This window comes from Camponotus floridanus, unplaced genomic scaffold, assembly GCF_003227725.1.
Source record: "Camponotus floridanus strain SB8 unplaced genomic scaffold, Cflo_v7.5 scaffold134, whole genome shotgun sequence".
NCBI lineage: Eukaryota > Metazoa > Arthropoda > Insecta > Hymenoptera > Formicidae > Camponotus > Camponotus floridanus.
In genome coordinates this window covers 1-16916 of record NW_020229253.1, presented here as the reverse complement: position 1 = coordinate 16916, position 16916 = coordinate 1, and the positions used below count along the sequence as shown (strand labels likewise).

The window sequence follows — 16916 nt, the reverse complement described above, 5'->3', positions numbered from 1 at the left end:
ATTATTAAATTGTGAATTAGAGTTAGCACACGCACACAGATACACACATACATACGCATGCATACACACATACAGTTCAACACAGTCTTACCATATTTATTGAAAATGATTTTAAGGATGAAAAGAAATAAAGCAAAATAAAACATATATAATATCTTTTCAATATAAGTAACAAATTTTTCACTAAGTTTCGCATAAATTCAATCTAAAATATAAAATATTTTCCTCGAAAAAGATTCGCAATTATATATAAAATAGAGTTATTGATCCATGATACGTCATTGCATATGGTATTCATCGCAAAAGAAATATGATGTAATTCAGATAAATACTAGACACATAAGTGCAAAAAGATATTTGGCATAAAGCAAAGTGGTAATATCATTATTTGAGAAAAATATAATGGAATTTGCCTATATTAAAAAATACTATCTATTTACCTACCTACTTTTGGATTATCCGTTTTCATTATCCTACATTGTTTCTATTATAACTCCGTGCACCATATTGAATCAATTTTTCTCCCAAGAAAAGAAAAAATCCTTTTCACGAATTTCGACTCGTAACGTATAATAATAATCATATAGTCAGGCCATTATGTAATGACATCGTTTCTATTTTGTGAATTACTGGCCAACGTCGTCACATTATCCGAAATTTCAACATGACAATCAGAATTTGACGTAGGGAGATCTGTCATGACCCCGCGTCGCGATTGTGCGATTTCAATAGATGCGGGAAATTCTTCAGCGCCCGTGTATAAACTTACTGTATGTGGATTAGTACTGCTATCCGAACGTTCTAACTCTTGTCGTTCACCTATAAATTGAAAAAAATTAATAGATTGTAAACATTATTTCATATAGCTGCATACGCGGGATATGTGTACAATCAGCGAGTGATCTCACCATTTATACTATGGCTATCGGATACCAGAAAATCACAAGCTACATTCATTGGTTCACTAGTCGTACTATTACCATTATCGGTAGTAACAAGCGATTGATCGGAATCAGAGTTACTATCGCTAGAATTATTAATATCCTGCCTAGCTTGTGATCTCCTGGCTCTATCAAAAGGATTCTCTCTCTGTTGCACGAACGTTCCTCCTTGTGTACCTAGAATATTTCTCTTCGAGTTATTCGTGATGTAGATGAATTACAAATCTGAATTATTTAATTCTAAAAGAAAAATATCTGTGTGCATACCTTGTTGGACGCGAATGAGGGGCGTTGTGTCATCAGCATCCGAATCACTTTCGTCGGTTACAACTTGTTCGTCAGCGGCAAAAACCTTTCTTTTGCAGACAGGACAAACCCTTCGATTTTTTGTCAACCATGGGTCAATACATTTTGAATGATAAGCTAAAATTTACAAACAAGGAAATAATGTAATAATTTATTATTTCAATATATTTCAGATTATATTAAGAAATATTTTGATTGATGAAATAAAATACCTTTGTTTCAATGTTATATAATTAAATTATATAATTAAATTAATAATCTTTGTTAATAAGAAATATTTACCATGTGCACATGGTAAAACTCGTAACTTCTCTCCTTCCACATAATCGTCCAAACAAATAGCACATGTCTCATATGGATCACCCTTTGTATACTTATGTATAGGAATCTTTTTTAAACTAGAATTAGGTAATCTATGCCTCCGTTGTCGCCTTCTATCTTTTATACATCTAACAATCTGTGCAATATAAATAATACATATGGTATAGGTAATCAGTATTGTAGCAAAATAACATATTATGCAAAATTTGAATGTATCACATCTGTAACTTACCATAAAAATAACAATGATTAGAAAACATATTCCAACAACGATAGCAAAGGGCAAGAGTAAATGTGTATTGATATTGAATGGCAGATCATCGTTAATCAATAGAAAATATGATTGGTCATATAAATAATTTTCTTTGATAACTAATCCTGTAACATCACCAACAAATACAGCTGGTATAGAAATTCCTGTATTATCCTTTGCTGACATTGGTTCTGGAATCAATTTTAATAGATAACATTTTATATAAATAGATAACATTTTTATAATTATATAATATTCATCTAATTTACCTAATTCATTGCTGTTTACATTATGTACAATAACAGCATTGTATTTAGCTTTTTGCGCATTTCGAACTTTCACTTCAAAACTACAGTTATAACGTCGTATTAAAACTATCCAATTACCATGGTAATCAGTATTATTAGGTGGACCTTGTATCTCTTGACATGCATTGGCAGGATTGGCATAAACTGCCATACCCTAATAAAATTATAAAAAATATATACATATATATGTGTAATAAAATTTATATCATAAAAAAATTAAAGAAATATACCTTAATTCCTTCTGATGGTATTATACCTCCAAATTTGGCAGGCATATCGCGAAATTCTTCTTCAATTTGATGTCTTGCCATTGCAGAAAATACTAAAATGTCTGCACTGCTGTATGTAGCATACAGAATCAGAAACATAAGCCATAATAGGACTTGGTGATTTAAACAACACTGTCGCATCTTGAACCAGTTTAAGCATCCAGCTTTTTATCAATTTTAGTATTTTATTAAAACTTTTCTTAAACAATTCATTATATAATTGTCAAATCTACTATGGAAAATGCATCCAAAGTAGATAAAAGCATATTGTAAAAAGTATAGTTGAGATCTATTCTAGAAAGACAAATATGTTCCATCTTATTTCTCAAATATTTTGCTGCGCAATTTCGGATTAGATTCTTAATTTGTAATTATCACATGAAAATAAATCCTTATGTACTAAATTCAAGCTTCGAGTTACTCATACACAATAGATAGTGACACATATTACTCATGATTTGTGATATGATATGTACATATAGTCAAAACAAACAAACAAGTTTTAAACAATTTAGCTTCATGTACATAATTTCACGTATTTTTCAACAACCTTAAGATCTCGAGATAAAGCATTATTAGCGCGATTCTCAAATGACAGTTGTAAAAATTGATCTTCACCCAGCCAAGAAAAACACTTCAATTATCCGAGTTAACGAAACGACGTAGTAATACGTAGTAACACCTGTTGTTGCTGTTTCCTTTGTGAAATGGCTCCCATGAATGATCTCGGGATATTGACACGAGCCCCCTCGGATAAGAGAACGTCGCGATAACATTCGCTATAGTAGTTTATTACATTAATTAAACGCGATGAGTAACGTGACGCGACGCGCGTGTGTGTTTGTGCAGCGGGTCAACACACAACCGATTAACCGTGCGTTATATCACGACCACGCACTGCTGTTATCAAACGACGCATTACATGGAGTCGCGTACAATTTTTGGAGCAACTCATTAATTCGTCATTAATAAGGATACGGGTGATATACGTACTTGAAAATTGTATACACGACTCTCATTCAGACGAGGCTATTAGTCATGGTCGTGTCGCGTATGTTCCTCGACTGGCCATTAACATAAAGATGACACCTCCGACAATTATCTTTTTGTCTCTCTTTCTTTCTTTCTCGACTCGGAAATATCCCTCTTTCCCGAGAGAGTGTTTTTACACTCGATAAATGCGACCACTTGACAAGAGAGATGAGACGCGTACATTCACAACGAAAATGTCACGACCGGACGTTCGGTTTTTAGGTTAGGTATATTCTCTTCCCAACTAATGTCATCGAACGACGAACGCGAACGACGACGATACAACGACTGGCAGACGTTAATCGGAATAGTTTGTTTTTTGTTTGCCAGGTCAATGTCAGCTGAAGATCGTAATCACCTGGCGGATAAAGCAAACTGTCAATCGCCTGACTGTCACTACTAATGATACGTGCATAAAAATGCCTAGAACTGCGTAGGATGCGACCAATCGCATGCGTGCGTAGGCGAGGCGTATTTAAACTGTTTTGCAGCGCTTTGAATTATGACTAAGATTCCGGATATCATCGACGGAATTTATTAGACAACCCAACCAAGTTACGTGACTATCAAATGGATAGTCATGATAGCTCTGGGAATAATTGTTAACTAACAATCGCAATACACATCACTTGTATTGTAATAAATATAGATGATTTATAGATAATGTAGATAAATTAAATAAATATATAAGTATAGATATAAATAAATATACGACTCAATTTTTTTGTAGTCATAAAAGAAAAATGTGTGGATTTATAATGTACAATATATACTTATAATAATTATAATAATAATGTGTCAAATATTATTTGTCAAAGGAACAATGTAGACTCAAAAAAGTATCGTGTGATATTTCCAAATATTGTGATAAAAAAATATATAGTAGTTTCTGACATGTGAAAAGACCTATTTTTTATGTTGTTTTTATTAAGTCAGACAAAATTACTCTAACGACGATTCAAAGAGAGAATCAATGACGAAAATATGCGAAGAATAATTGTAAAATGATGACATGCACATACCTGGCAATGTACATACCTGACTATGCATTACATTTTTGTTGCATTTCTACGGGAAAATGAAGACCAGAAGAAGTATCCGAAGAGAGGATTTTGGATCACTCACAAAAGCGGATCGGCGACACTGAAAAATCGACATACAATAATTGTACACGATATGTATTTAATACACGTTACAACAAAATCGTGCGTCGACACTTTACAAAACCCGTCGCGATAATTTCTACGAGAGAATCCGAGAAACGCGGAGCAATTCGGACGCGGCGCAATTGACTGCGATTTGAAACTGTCGGCCATTTTAATATTGCGATTTTCAAAGTATCGAAGTAGCGTCATTCTTCGGCGTACTTCGCTGAAATCATTTTTTCACCTACGTATTATTTCATTATTTCTCTTACCCTTTGTTGAAAAATTACGTAATCGAAGAGTAAAATAGAAAAATAATTATTCTCAATCTCTTATCTTAATTGTAGAAAGATGACATATATATAATATGTATGATCACTAATATATATGAATAATATAAATATGAATAATATAAATAATATTATGATAATGTTATAAATAATATGATTTATAATTAACATGAATATGAGTTTAAGCTTTGAAATATTCATAAATTTACCTCAATTATCTCAAGGCATCGATAATTTTATGTATGCGTTTCTAAAAATACACACCTGAATATTACACTTTTGCTGCATCTGAATGAGAAAATGACGGCGCAGTTTACGAGGAAAATTCACTTTTAACTTACTTTTAACTAATAACAATCGCGAAAAACACAAAATAATTCGGACGCGATGTTACGAGTTGCTGAAATGCGTTCGCGAACTGAAGACGCTTGAAACTGTCGATCATTTTGATATTTCGAGAATCGCAATATCGAAAATGGTTTGACATATAATTATATACAGAGAGAAAACTGAGAGATGTCACTGCCTGCTTTTAGGTGATCCCTGAAAGCGATACTCCCTCTATGGACATTGAAAACGTGGACATGAACTACAAAGCCAAAGTCCATGAATATTCTCAAAGGGTATCATGTGCACAATTTCTGATTTCGTTCCGTGCTATATGCACGAAATGTCGGTAACACCAGAGTATAACAAGACACTCATGTATATAAATTGATAGTAAATAAATTATGCAATCGTGAACATGCAACACAAAATGCCTGCTGTGGAATAAAAACATTTTTAACCGTTATTTCTATAAATCTTAATTAGCAATAAATTGATCTTTGATATTTATTAATCACTTTTTTAATTATTTAAAAAAGTTATTATATTATTAATTATTTACTTATTTATTTATTACTTATTTAATTATTAATACATGTATAGAATTTGTCAAATTAATCACTGATTTTTCTAAAGTTTTTATAATTAAGATTCGAAAAATATAGTTGCAAAATATTTTAAATATCTCTTCCTTTATATAAAATATAAAGAATTCATATGTTCCATTCTAATATAGTCGACATTATTTATATACTTTTATTATAATTTTCTTACCAGCATAATATTTTTATGCTTAATATTTTATATAATACAATGTACTAAATTATAAAATTTAATATAATCACAAAATAGTATTACTATTAATAAATAGGTTGTATTCATACTGTCTTTTAATTTCTAATCATTTCCAATCATTATGCATTTCTATTATTTATTTCTATTATCTATGATTTTCTTCTTCGAGTTTTTGGATTATTATGGTTTATTGTATATTCCTTGGTGTTAAAATCATAGGGATTATCATCATTTGTCATGCTTATTCCTTCCTATGGAGTCCATCGAAATATTTTCTATGGACATTTGTTCTTTCGAGTATAGATATTCAAATCACTCAGAGAGAGAGAGAAAGAGAGAAAGAGGAGGAGAAAGGGTTTGAGATATTCAAATCACTGTAGTTGTCTTTTTTCTATTTTCTCAATTACTATCTCTTTTTCTTTCATTTTATTCAAAAATATTAATATAATTAAAAATAACATATATATGTATATATATATATATATATATATATATATATAATTTTGACATATATATATATATATATATATATACATAATTTTAATTATATATATAATTTTGATATCTTTCTTAGTCTGACTCTTTCCCTTCGACTTGTCCGGCATAGGTAACCCTATCTAAGGCCGGCATTCATAATTCATTCTTATATTTAAAATCGTCTTAAGTAAGTTGGAAAATACAACTATTTTACTAACTGATCGGAATCTCAAGACGCGATATAAGATCAGACTTAAGATTATTTTAAATATAAAAATAGTCTACATATATGAATATCGGCGTATTATACGTTACTGCCGGCATAGCTCTTAGGTTCATTAGAGCACTCAAATCTCATCCGGCAAATGCCTCTGTAAGGTGGAGATACAAAGAAAAAAATTTTTTTTAATTTTATTTTTATTTTCTTTCAATACAGGGATTAATACAAAAGTGAATGTAAAATATAATTTGAAACTTAATACAAAATAATTTTTATTTATTACATGGAATAATTTAATACACGAAAATGTCTCTAAAATATACGTATAATATAAAATTTACTAAAAATTTTTATATAGTCCAGACAATCCCGATTAGCGATGATTAATTATGCAATATTTATCATTAACAATCGATATGCGATAATAGAATTTAATAAGTTTTATGTAACGTAAATATATATAATCGTGATTAAAAGAGTCATTAATAAAATTATTGAACATTTCTTCGATTGTAGAAGAAAATATTTGCATTACTAGCGCATTTTGCGTAGATTATCAAAGGAAATATTCAAAATACGAAAAAATAAAATAAGCTTCAATGTAAATCAACAATTAAATTACAAAATAAATCGCGATTTAAAATTCGCGAGAAAACGCGAATAAATAAATCGATAATAATAAGAATATTCGATTAGAAATATACGTATAATTTTTATAATATGATAATCAATACTATTAATAGATACGCGCGCGACATAATTATTATCACACAAATGATGATACACAAGATATTTTGATAAATATTTGTGGTCCGTATTGTTTATGAACAATTATTACTTTAATGATATTTATAGAATAAAATATAATTCCCGCGACGCTTTATCTCGTTCTATTTTTCAATTATTTAAAATTTAATTATTTAATTTAGAATCAAAACGCATGAAAGCAAAACAATCGAACCATAAATCGAAATAATTAACATAATAAAAAGCTTTGCAATACATCAAATTAACAAATATTATTTAATTAATCCATCTAAAACTTTTAGACACTTTAACATTTCGTGTATATGTTAAAGTACGTAAAATATATCAGCAGTGAATGGATAATAACACGATCGGCAGGATAATAACACGATCCGCCTTGGCGGCGTATGACGCGCTGTGTTTACATGTACGGTCTTCATATCATTCACACGGCAACATTCGAAGAGTAAGGTGCGAAATATTTCGTATATTATTAAATTTCTTCTTTAACGATAAAATTATGACTAGTATTAAAACATAATTCGCTATGATAATTATAATTAGTACTTGCTAAACTTTTAATTGTAATTACTACGCGATCAGGAATACCGTGCAAAATGTCTCGCGATTTTCGCGTATACTAATATTAATTAACTAATCTTAATTAATCTTGTTTTCAGGAGTGAAAGTGAGTGCAACGAAAAAATAGCGAAGGAAAGGAAAAGCAAGTCTAAAAAGCACTGGGCCACGTATTAAGCAACATTATCCGGTAAATAGTTTATAAATTATTTATCATTTATATTTATCATTTATATTCAGATATATATATATATATATATATATATATATATGTCATTTATATTCAGATCATATATCATTTCTTATATTCATTTCTTATATTCAGATATAATCATTTAATTAATCTATAAATATAAAAACTTCTACAATTTAATATTTTGCGTTACAATCAAACAACTAAACTTCAAATTTTTTTAAAATGTGAACATAAATTAATTATTAATTAAATGACTACTATCACAACTTTATTTATTATTTTAATATTTTCATTTTTATAATTCGTATATTATACAGCATATAATATGCGTATCAGTAGCATACGCATTGCTGTAGCAAGTAGCGAATGATTTTAATCTCGTGTAAAGGTCATGTTGCTTTTTTATCATTTAAGTGCGTATATAAGTTTCGTATGATTATTTTGTATGATTATTGAGAGTCTCGTGCAAAGTGCGCCACGTATTTGATTAATTATAATTAAATCGTGTTTTCGTGAGTGAGTGAATGCCACAAAGAGAAATAACGAAAGATACATAAGAGAAGAAAGGAAGTTTGGAACGTACGGAGTAAAATGAAGTAACATGAAGTAAAACAATCGAATAATATATGCAAATAATTAGCATAACGAAAGGCCCCGTGACAAATTGTTTAATAAATAATCAATTTTAATCCATAACTTAGAATGCTTCTATGATTTAATATTTCACGTTAATGTATATTTTATAATATATAAAATATTTTGGTAACGAATTATCGATAACACGATGTTCGATTTTGGCAATGTAAAATATAAACAGTAGCGCGCTATATTATGGCTTTGTCATTATTCGCACGGTGACTCTCGAGTAAAGTAGTGGTAAGAAACGCTTCGTATACTGTAATTTTTTTACTAAACACGATTACGGTTAGTATCGAAACATAATTTGCTATAAATATTGACAAAAATTAAATAATTAAAGATTAATTAACGACATGAAACTGTATCGCAACGATACAGTTAAATCTTTATCGAATAGTAATCATTCATTACCGCGATTAAAAATTGAAACAGAAAATACATAAAAAGGGATAGGGGAATTAAACATAATCTTTCGATCATCGATGCTTATTATATTATATTTCTTTAATAATATTAAACTTAAATATATTTCGATCAATGCTTTAAATTTTCTCAATCCTTGTTAATTAAACAATATACAATTTAATTGAGAATCGATTAAATGATAGTAATTCAAGATATTAAATAATCATTTCGATTATTGCGATCTTTACGGAATAATTATTATTTCAATACTTAGAGTCACAAATATATTTCATCCGTGTTATTTTATCATTCTTGAAAATCTAAATATAATTTGGATTATGAGAGAACACGAACTAAAACAATTGAATTATACTTGCAAATAATTAGCATAACAAAAGTTTCCGTGATAAATTATTTAATATATAATCAATTTTAATCAATAAATTAAAATACTTCATTAACTTAATATTCTGCGTTAATGTATATTTTACAATTTATAAAATATTTCAGCAAATTATCGATAACGGCGTTCGACTTTGGAAATATAAAATATAAACAGTAGCGCTCTATACGTTATCGCTTTGTCATCATTCGTACAGTGACTCTCGAGTAATAAAGTTGTGGTGAGAAACGCTTCGTCTATTGTAATTTTTTTTGTTAAACACGTTTATGATTAGTATTGAAACATAATTTGCTGTAAATATTAACAAAAATTAATTAATTAAAAATTAATTAACGACATGATACTGTATTGCAACGATAAATCTTTATCGTATCACAATCATTCATTACTGAGAACACAAATTGAAACACGGGATACGTAAAAGAGGATAAAAAAATGAATTATGTTATAATATCGATCAACGATGCTTATTGTAACATTACTTTAACAATATTAAAATTAACTATATTTCAACCAATGCGTTAAATTTTCTCAATCCTTATTAATAAAACAATATACAATTTAATCGAAAATCGATTAAATTATAGGGATCCAAAATATTAAATAATCACTTCGATAATTGCGATTTTTACAGACAATAATTATAATTTTAATAATTTTAATATTTAGAATCACAAATACATTTCATCCGTGTTACTTTATCGTTCTACTAGATAATGTAAATATAATTTTGGATGTGAGAGAACGCGAAGTAAAACAATCGAATTATAGATACAAATAATTAGCATAACGAAAGGCTCCGTGATAAATTGTTTAATAAATAGGTAATCAATTTTAATCAATAAATTAAAATACTTCATTAACTTAATATTCTGCGTTAATGTAAATTTTACAATTTATAAAATATTTCAGCAAATTATCGATAACACGGCGTTCGACTTTGGCAATATAAAATATAAACAGTAGCGCCCTATACGTTACCGCTTTGTCATCATTCGCACAGTGACTCTCGAGTAATAAAGTTGTGGTGAGAAACGCTTCGTATATTATAATTTTTTTGTTAAACACGATTAGGATTAGTCTTGAAACATAATTTGCTATGAATATTAATAAATGTTAAATAATTAAAAATTAATTAGACATGAAACAGTATCGCAACGATAAATCTTTATCAAATCGCAATCATTGATTACCGCGATTAAAAATTTAAACACGTTATACATAAAAGAGGATAAAAGATTATGTTGTGATATTTCGATCATCGATACTTATTACAATATTTCTCTATAATATTAGAATATAATATTAGAATTAAATATATTTCGATTCAATGCTTTAAGTTTTCTCAATCTTTCTAAATACACAATTTAATCGAAAATCGATGAAATTATAGGGATACAAAATATTAAATAATCATTTCGATAATTGCAATTTTTACAGACAATAATTATTATTTTAATATTTAGAATCACAATTATATTTCATCCGTGTTACTTTATCGTTCTACTTTATAATCTAAATATAATTGAGGATGTGAGAGAACGCGAAGTAAAGCAATCGAATTATAGATGCACATAATTAGCATAACATAAGGTTCCGTGATAAATTGTTTAATATATAATCAATTTTAATCAGTAAATTAAAATACTTCATTAACTTAATATTCTGCGTTAATGTATATTTTACAATTTATAAAATATTTCAGCAAATTATCGATAACACGGCGTTCGACTTCGGCAATATAAAATATAAACAGTAGCTCTCTATACGTTACCGCTTTGTCATCATTCGCACAGTGACTCTCGAGTAATATAGTTGTGGTGAGAAACGCTTCGTATATTGTAATTTTTTTGCTAAACACGATTACGATTAGTATCGAAACATAATTTACTATAAATTTTAATAAAAATTAATTAATTAGAAATTCATTAGCGACATGAAACGATATCTTTATCGAATCGCAATTATTCATTACTTCGAACAAAAATTGAAACATGGGATACGTAAAAGGGGATAAGAGAATTAATTATATTATGATATCGATCATTGATGCTTATTATAATATTTCTTTAATAATATTAGAATTAACTACATTTTGATCAATGCTTTAAATATTTTTTTAAATATTATTAATTAAATCTTTGTTAATTACACAATAGTTATGTATGACAACATGTAATTGTTTTAATCTTTTAATCTTACGATACATTAATACGTTAGATGTATGAGATACATTAATATGTTAAAATATTTCAACAATGAACAACAACATAGTATCCAACATAAACAGTATCACCCGAGTGATTTTGTTTTACGGTCTTGTTATGTAAATTTAAGTTTATATACTATATACAAAATAAATTCCAAATTATATATATTATATTATATATAAAATTATATATAATATAACCCTCCCATGGGGTACACCTTGTCGCGGTGGGAGGGCTTAGTACTTGGATGGTGTCTTGAGATTTATCTTAAATTTTTCTATTTATGATAAATCTTAAGGTGCCTGAAAGGGAAGCTAAGTACCCTTTCGCGTCGTCGGTGCCGTCAACGTGCCGCGGACGGCAAGCGCTTTGTCAACGCGTCGCGTTAGGTATATACATATTAGGGAGTACCGTTAAAGGTATATACATATTAAGTATATACATCGTGCGATCAAATATAAAATTTTTAATCGCATTTAATCGAAATAGTGCGGGAGTGCCGTTCAGTATCGCGCGTAAAATAACGAAAATAGCGATATAAAAATATCGTTCGCGAGTGCGGGAGTGTCGTCAAAGTATCGCGCGCCAACAACATGAGAGGAGGAGGAGGAGGCCTGGTAGAGGCATCTTGCATCGGCGAAGCAACCTGATGGTGAATATTTATTATTTGTATATCAATTGTTATAAATCGTACGCATAATAATTCTTTTGTTCTTATAATTTAAAGGAATTAAAGAGAAAATTAGAGAGAAAGATTTTTATAAATATGAAAATTTCTATTTAAAAAATAATTTTAAAATTTATAAAATCTTCCCATACGTGTTTATATCTGCTTATTATTTTACACACCGGATATGAAATTCCGCAGCCTTGTTATAAATAAATTTTATATTTGTATGTTTCAGACGTAGTTTTAACGACAACATAATAACGGATAACGATAAATCCGCTGTTGCATATTAATGCCACGGTGAGTGATAAAAACTTTTATTTAATTTTAAAGTAACGGTAGAGATTGTAGATAAATCTGTTGCCTTAAAATGGATGAGCTAGGATAGATTAAATAACTTTTAATAAATTCATTTGAAATGTATTACATCCATCGCGAAAATATTACAGTATATTAATCATAAAGAAAGAAGATCGAGAAAAGATCATTCTTGTAATTTTATCTAATTTATTGAAAAGAACATTAAAAATTGTATCAATTACATCTGATGCTAATTTATTCTTATAACACGTATTTATCTTATTCACTTATCTTATTCTAATTTCTTATAGCTCGTCCATTATAGAATTTGTTGTAGATATTGTTTTTAAACTTACTGTTTATAAAGCCAAATGATTAATTATTATAATGAAATAACTTGTAATATGATAAGTGTTATACACATATTAATTTTTTATAAATTTATTATTAACTCGCGCATCTGCAATCGAATATTCCGATTATTGTCGAATTATTTATTCGTCGCGTTTTCTCGCGAATTTTAAATTGCAATTTATTTAGTAATTTAATTGTTGATTTCGAAGTTTATTCTATTCATTTTGAATATTTCCTTTGATAATTTACACAAAATGCACCAGTAATCCAAATACTTTCTTTTACAGTCGAACAAACGATCAATAATTTTATTAACGATTCTTTTTCTTCTTTCACGATTATTTACGTTATATAAAACTTATTAAATTCTATTGTTGCATATCTATTATTAATAATAAATGTCACGTAATTATTGATAACGCGGCGTTCGACTTTGGCAATATAAAATATAAACAGTAGCACGCATTATTTATTAAACAATTTATCACGGATCTTTTCGTTATATTAATTATTTGCATTTGATTGTTTTATTTCGTATTCTCTCACAATCCAAATTATATTTAGATTGTCAAGAACGATAAAGTGGTACGGATGAAATATATTTGTGACTCTAAGTATTAAAATAATAATTATTGTCCGTGAAGATCGCAATCATCAAAGTGATTATTTAATAATATCTTGAATTCCTATCATTTAATCGATTCTCGATTAAATTATAGGATTATAGGATTACGATATAATAATTATTTTAATCCTTAGAGTCACAAATATATTTCATCCGTATTAACTTTATCGTTCTTGACAATCTAAATATAATTTGGATAGTGAGAAAACACGAAGTAAAACAATCGAATTATAGATGCAAATAACGAAACATAACGAAAAGATCCGTGATAAATTGTTTAATAAATAATGAATTTTAATTAAGAAATTAAAATAATTCCAAAATTTAATATTTCGCGTTAATGTTATAATGTTAATTTTATAATATATAAAATATAAAAATATTTCGACAACAAATTATCGATAACGCGGCGTTCGACTTTGGCAATATAAAATATAAACAGTAGCGCGCTATACGTTATCGCTTTGTCATCATTCGCACAGTGACTCTCGAGTAATAAAGTTGTGGTGAGAAATGCTTCGTATATTGTAATTTTTTTGTTAAACACGTTTATGATTATTCTTGAAACATAATTTGCTATGAATATTAATAAATGTTAATTAGAAATTAATTAGAAATTAATTAGAAATTAAATAACGACATGAAATTGTATTGCAATGATAAATCTTTATCGTATCGCAATCATTCATTACCGCGATTAAAAATTATAACATGTTATACATAAAAAAGGATAAGAGATTATGTTGTGATATTTCGATCATCGATACTTATTGCAATATTTCTTTATAATATGAGAATATAATATTAGAATTAACTATATTTCGACCAATGCGTTAAATTTTCTTAATCCTTATTAATAAAACAATATACAATTTAATCGAAAATTGATTAAATTATAGGGATCCAAAATATTAAATAATCACTTCGATAATTGCGATTTTTACAGACAATAATTATTATTTTAATATTTAGAATCACAAATATATTTCATCCGTGTTACTTTATCGTTTTACTTGATAATCTAAATATAATTTCGATGTGAGAGAACGCGATGTAAAATCGAATTATAGATACAAATAATTAGCATAACGAAAGGTTCCGTGATAAATTGTTTAATATATAATCAATTTTAATCAGTAAATTAAAATACTCCATTATCTTAATATTCTGCGTTAATGTATATTTTACAATTTATAAAATATTTCAGCAAATTAGCGATAACATGGCATTCGATTTTGGAAATACAAAATATAAACAGTAGCGCTGTATATGTTACCGCTTTGTCATCATTCGCACAGTGACTCTCGAGGAATAAAGTTGTGGTGAGAAACGCTTCGTATATTGTAATTTTTTTACTAAACATGATTACAATTAGTATGGAAACATAATTTACTCTAAATTTTAATAAAAATTAATTAACTAAAAATTAATTAGCGACATGAAACAGTATAGCAACGATAAATCTTTATCATTGCAATCATTGATTACAGCGATTAAAAATTGAAACAAATTATACATAAAAGAAGATAAAAGATTATGTTGTGATATTTCGATCATCGATACTTATTACAATATTTCTCTATAATATTAGAATATAATATTAGAATTAAATATATTTCGATTCAATGCTTTAAGTTTTCTCAATCTTTCTAAATACAATTTAATCGAAAATCGATGAAATTATAGGGATACAAAATATTAAATAATCATTTCGATAATTGCGATTTTTACAGACAATAATTATTATTTTAATATTTAGAATTACAATATATTTCATACGTTACTTTATCGTTCTACTTGATAATCTAAATATAATTTGGGATGTGAGTGAACACGAAGTAAAACAATCGATTTATAGAAGCAAATAATTAGCATAACAAAAGACTGCGTGAATTGAATGATAAATAATTAATTTTAATCAATAAATTAAATACTTTCATAATTTAATATTTTACGTTAATATATATTTTATAATATATAAAATATTTTGGTAACGAATTATCGGTAACGATGTTTGATTTTGGCAATATAAAATATAAACAGCAGCGCGCTATACTGTGCCGCTTTGTCATCATTCGTACGGTGACTCTCGAGTAATAAAGTAGTGGTAAGAAACGTTTTGTATATTATAATTTTTCTTGTTAAACACAATTATGATTAGTCTTGAAACATAATTTGCTATAAATATTAATAAATGTTAAATAATTAAAAAATAATTAGCGACATGAAACAATATCGCAACGATAAATCTTTATCAAATCGCAATCATTGATTACCGCGATTAAAAATTTAAACAGGTTATACATAAAAGAAGATAAAAGATTATGTTGTGATATTTCGATCATCGATACTTATTACAATATTTCTCTATAATATTAGAATATAATATTAGAATTAAATATATTTCGATTCAATGCTTTAAGTTTTCTCAATCTTTCTAAATACAATTTAATCGAAAATCGATGAAATTATAGGGATACAAAATATTAAATAATCATTTCGATAATTGCGATTTTTACAGACAATAATTATTATTTTAATATTTAGAATTACAAATATATTTCATACGTTACTTTATCGTTCTACTTGATAATCTAAATATAATTTGGGATGTGAGTGAACACGAAGTAAAACAATCGATTTATAGAAGCAAATAATTAGCATAACAAAAGACTGCGTGAATTGAATGATAATAATTAATTTTAATCAATAAATTAAATACTTTCATAATTTAATATTTTACGTTAATGTATATTTTATAATATATAAAATATTTCGGTATCGAATTATCGATAACGATGTTTGATTTTGGCAATATAAAATATAAACAGTAGCGCGCTATACGGTGCCACTTTGTCATCATTCGTACGGTGACTCTCGAGTAATAAAGTAGTGGTAAGAAACGCTTGTATATTGTAGTTTTTTTACTAAACATGATTACAATTAGTATGGAAACATAATTTACTATAATTTTAATAAAAATTAATTAACTAAAAATTAATTAGCGACATGAAACGGTATAGCAATGATAAATTTTATCAAATCGCAATCATTGATTACCGCGATTGAAAATTGAAACAGGTTATACATAAAAGGGATAAGAT

At 27.7% G+C, this 16916-nt stretch overlaps 1 protein-coding gene across 1 annotated transcript; it reads right to left on the bottom strand.

The window, feature by feature from the left end:
• Window positions 1–207: 207 nt before the first annotated feature.
• On the bottom strand, window positions 208–3881 carry LOC105250411 (E3 ubiquitin-protein ligase RNF13). The gene is made up of 8 exons (XM_011256490.3): window positions 3392–3881; window positions 2360–2692; window positions 2091–2283; window positions 1801–2012; window positions 1530–1704; window positions 1209–1364; window positions 909–1118; window positions 208–819 (listed from the first exon to the last, which is right to left on the bottom strand). Exons 2-8 carry the CDS (start codon window positions 2537–2539, stop codon window positions 596–598), a joined length of 1350 nt encoding a protein of 449 aa, XP_011254792.2. The 5' UTR covers window positions 2540–2692; window positions 3392–3881; the 3' UTR covers window positions 208–595.
• Window positions 3882–16916: the final 13035 nt, after the last annotated feature.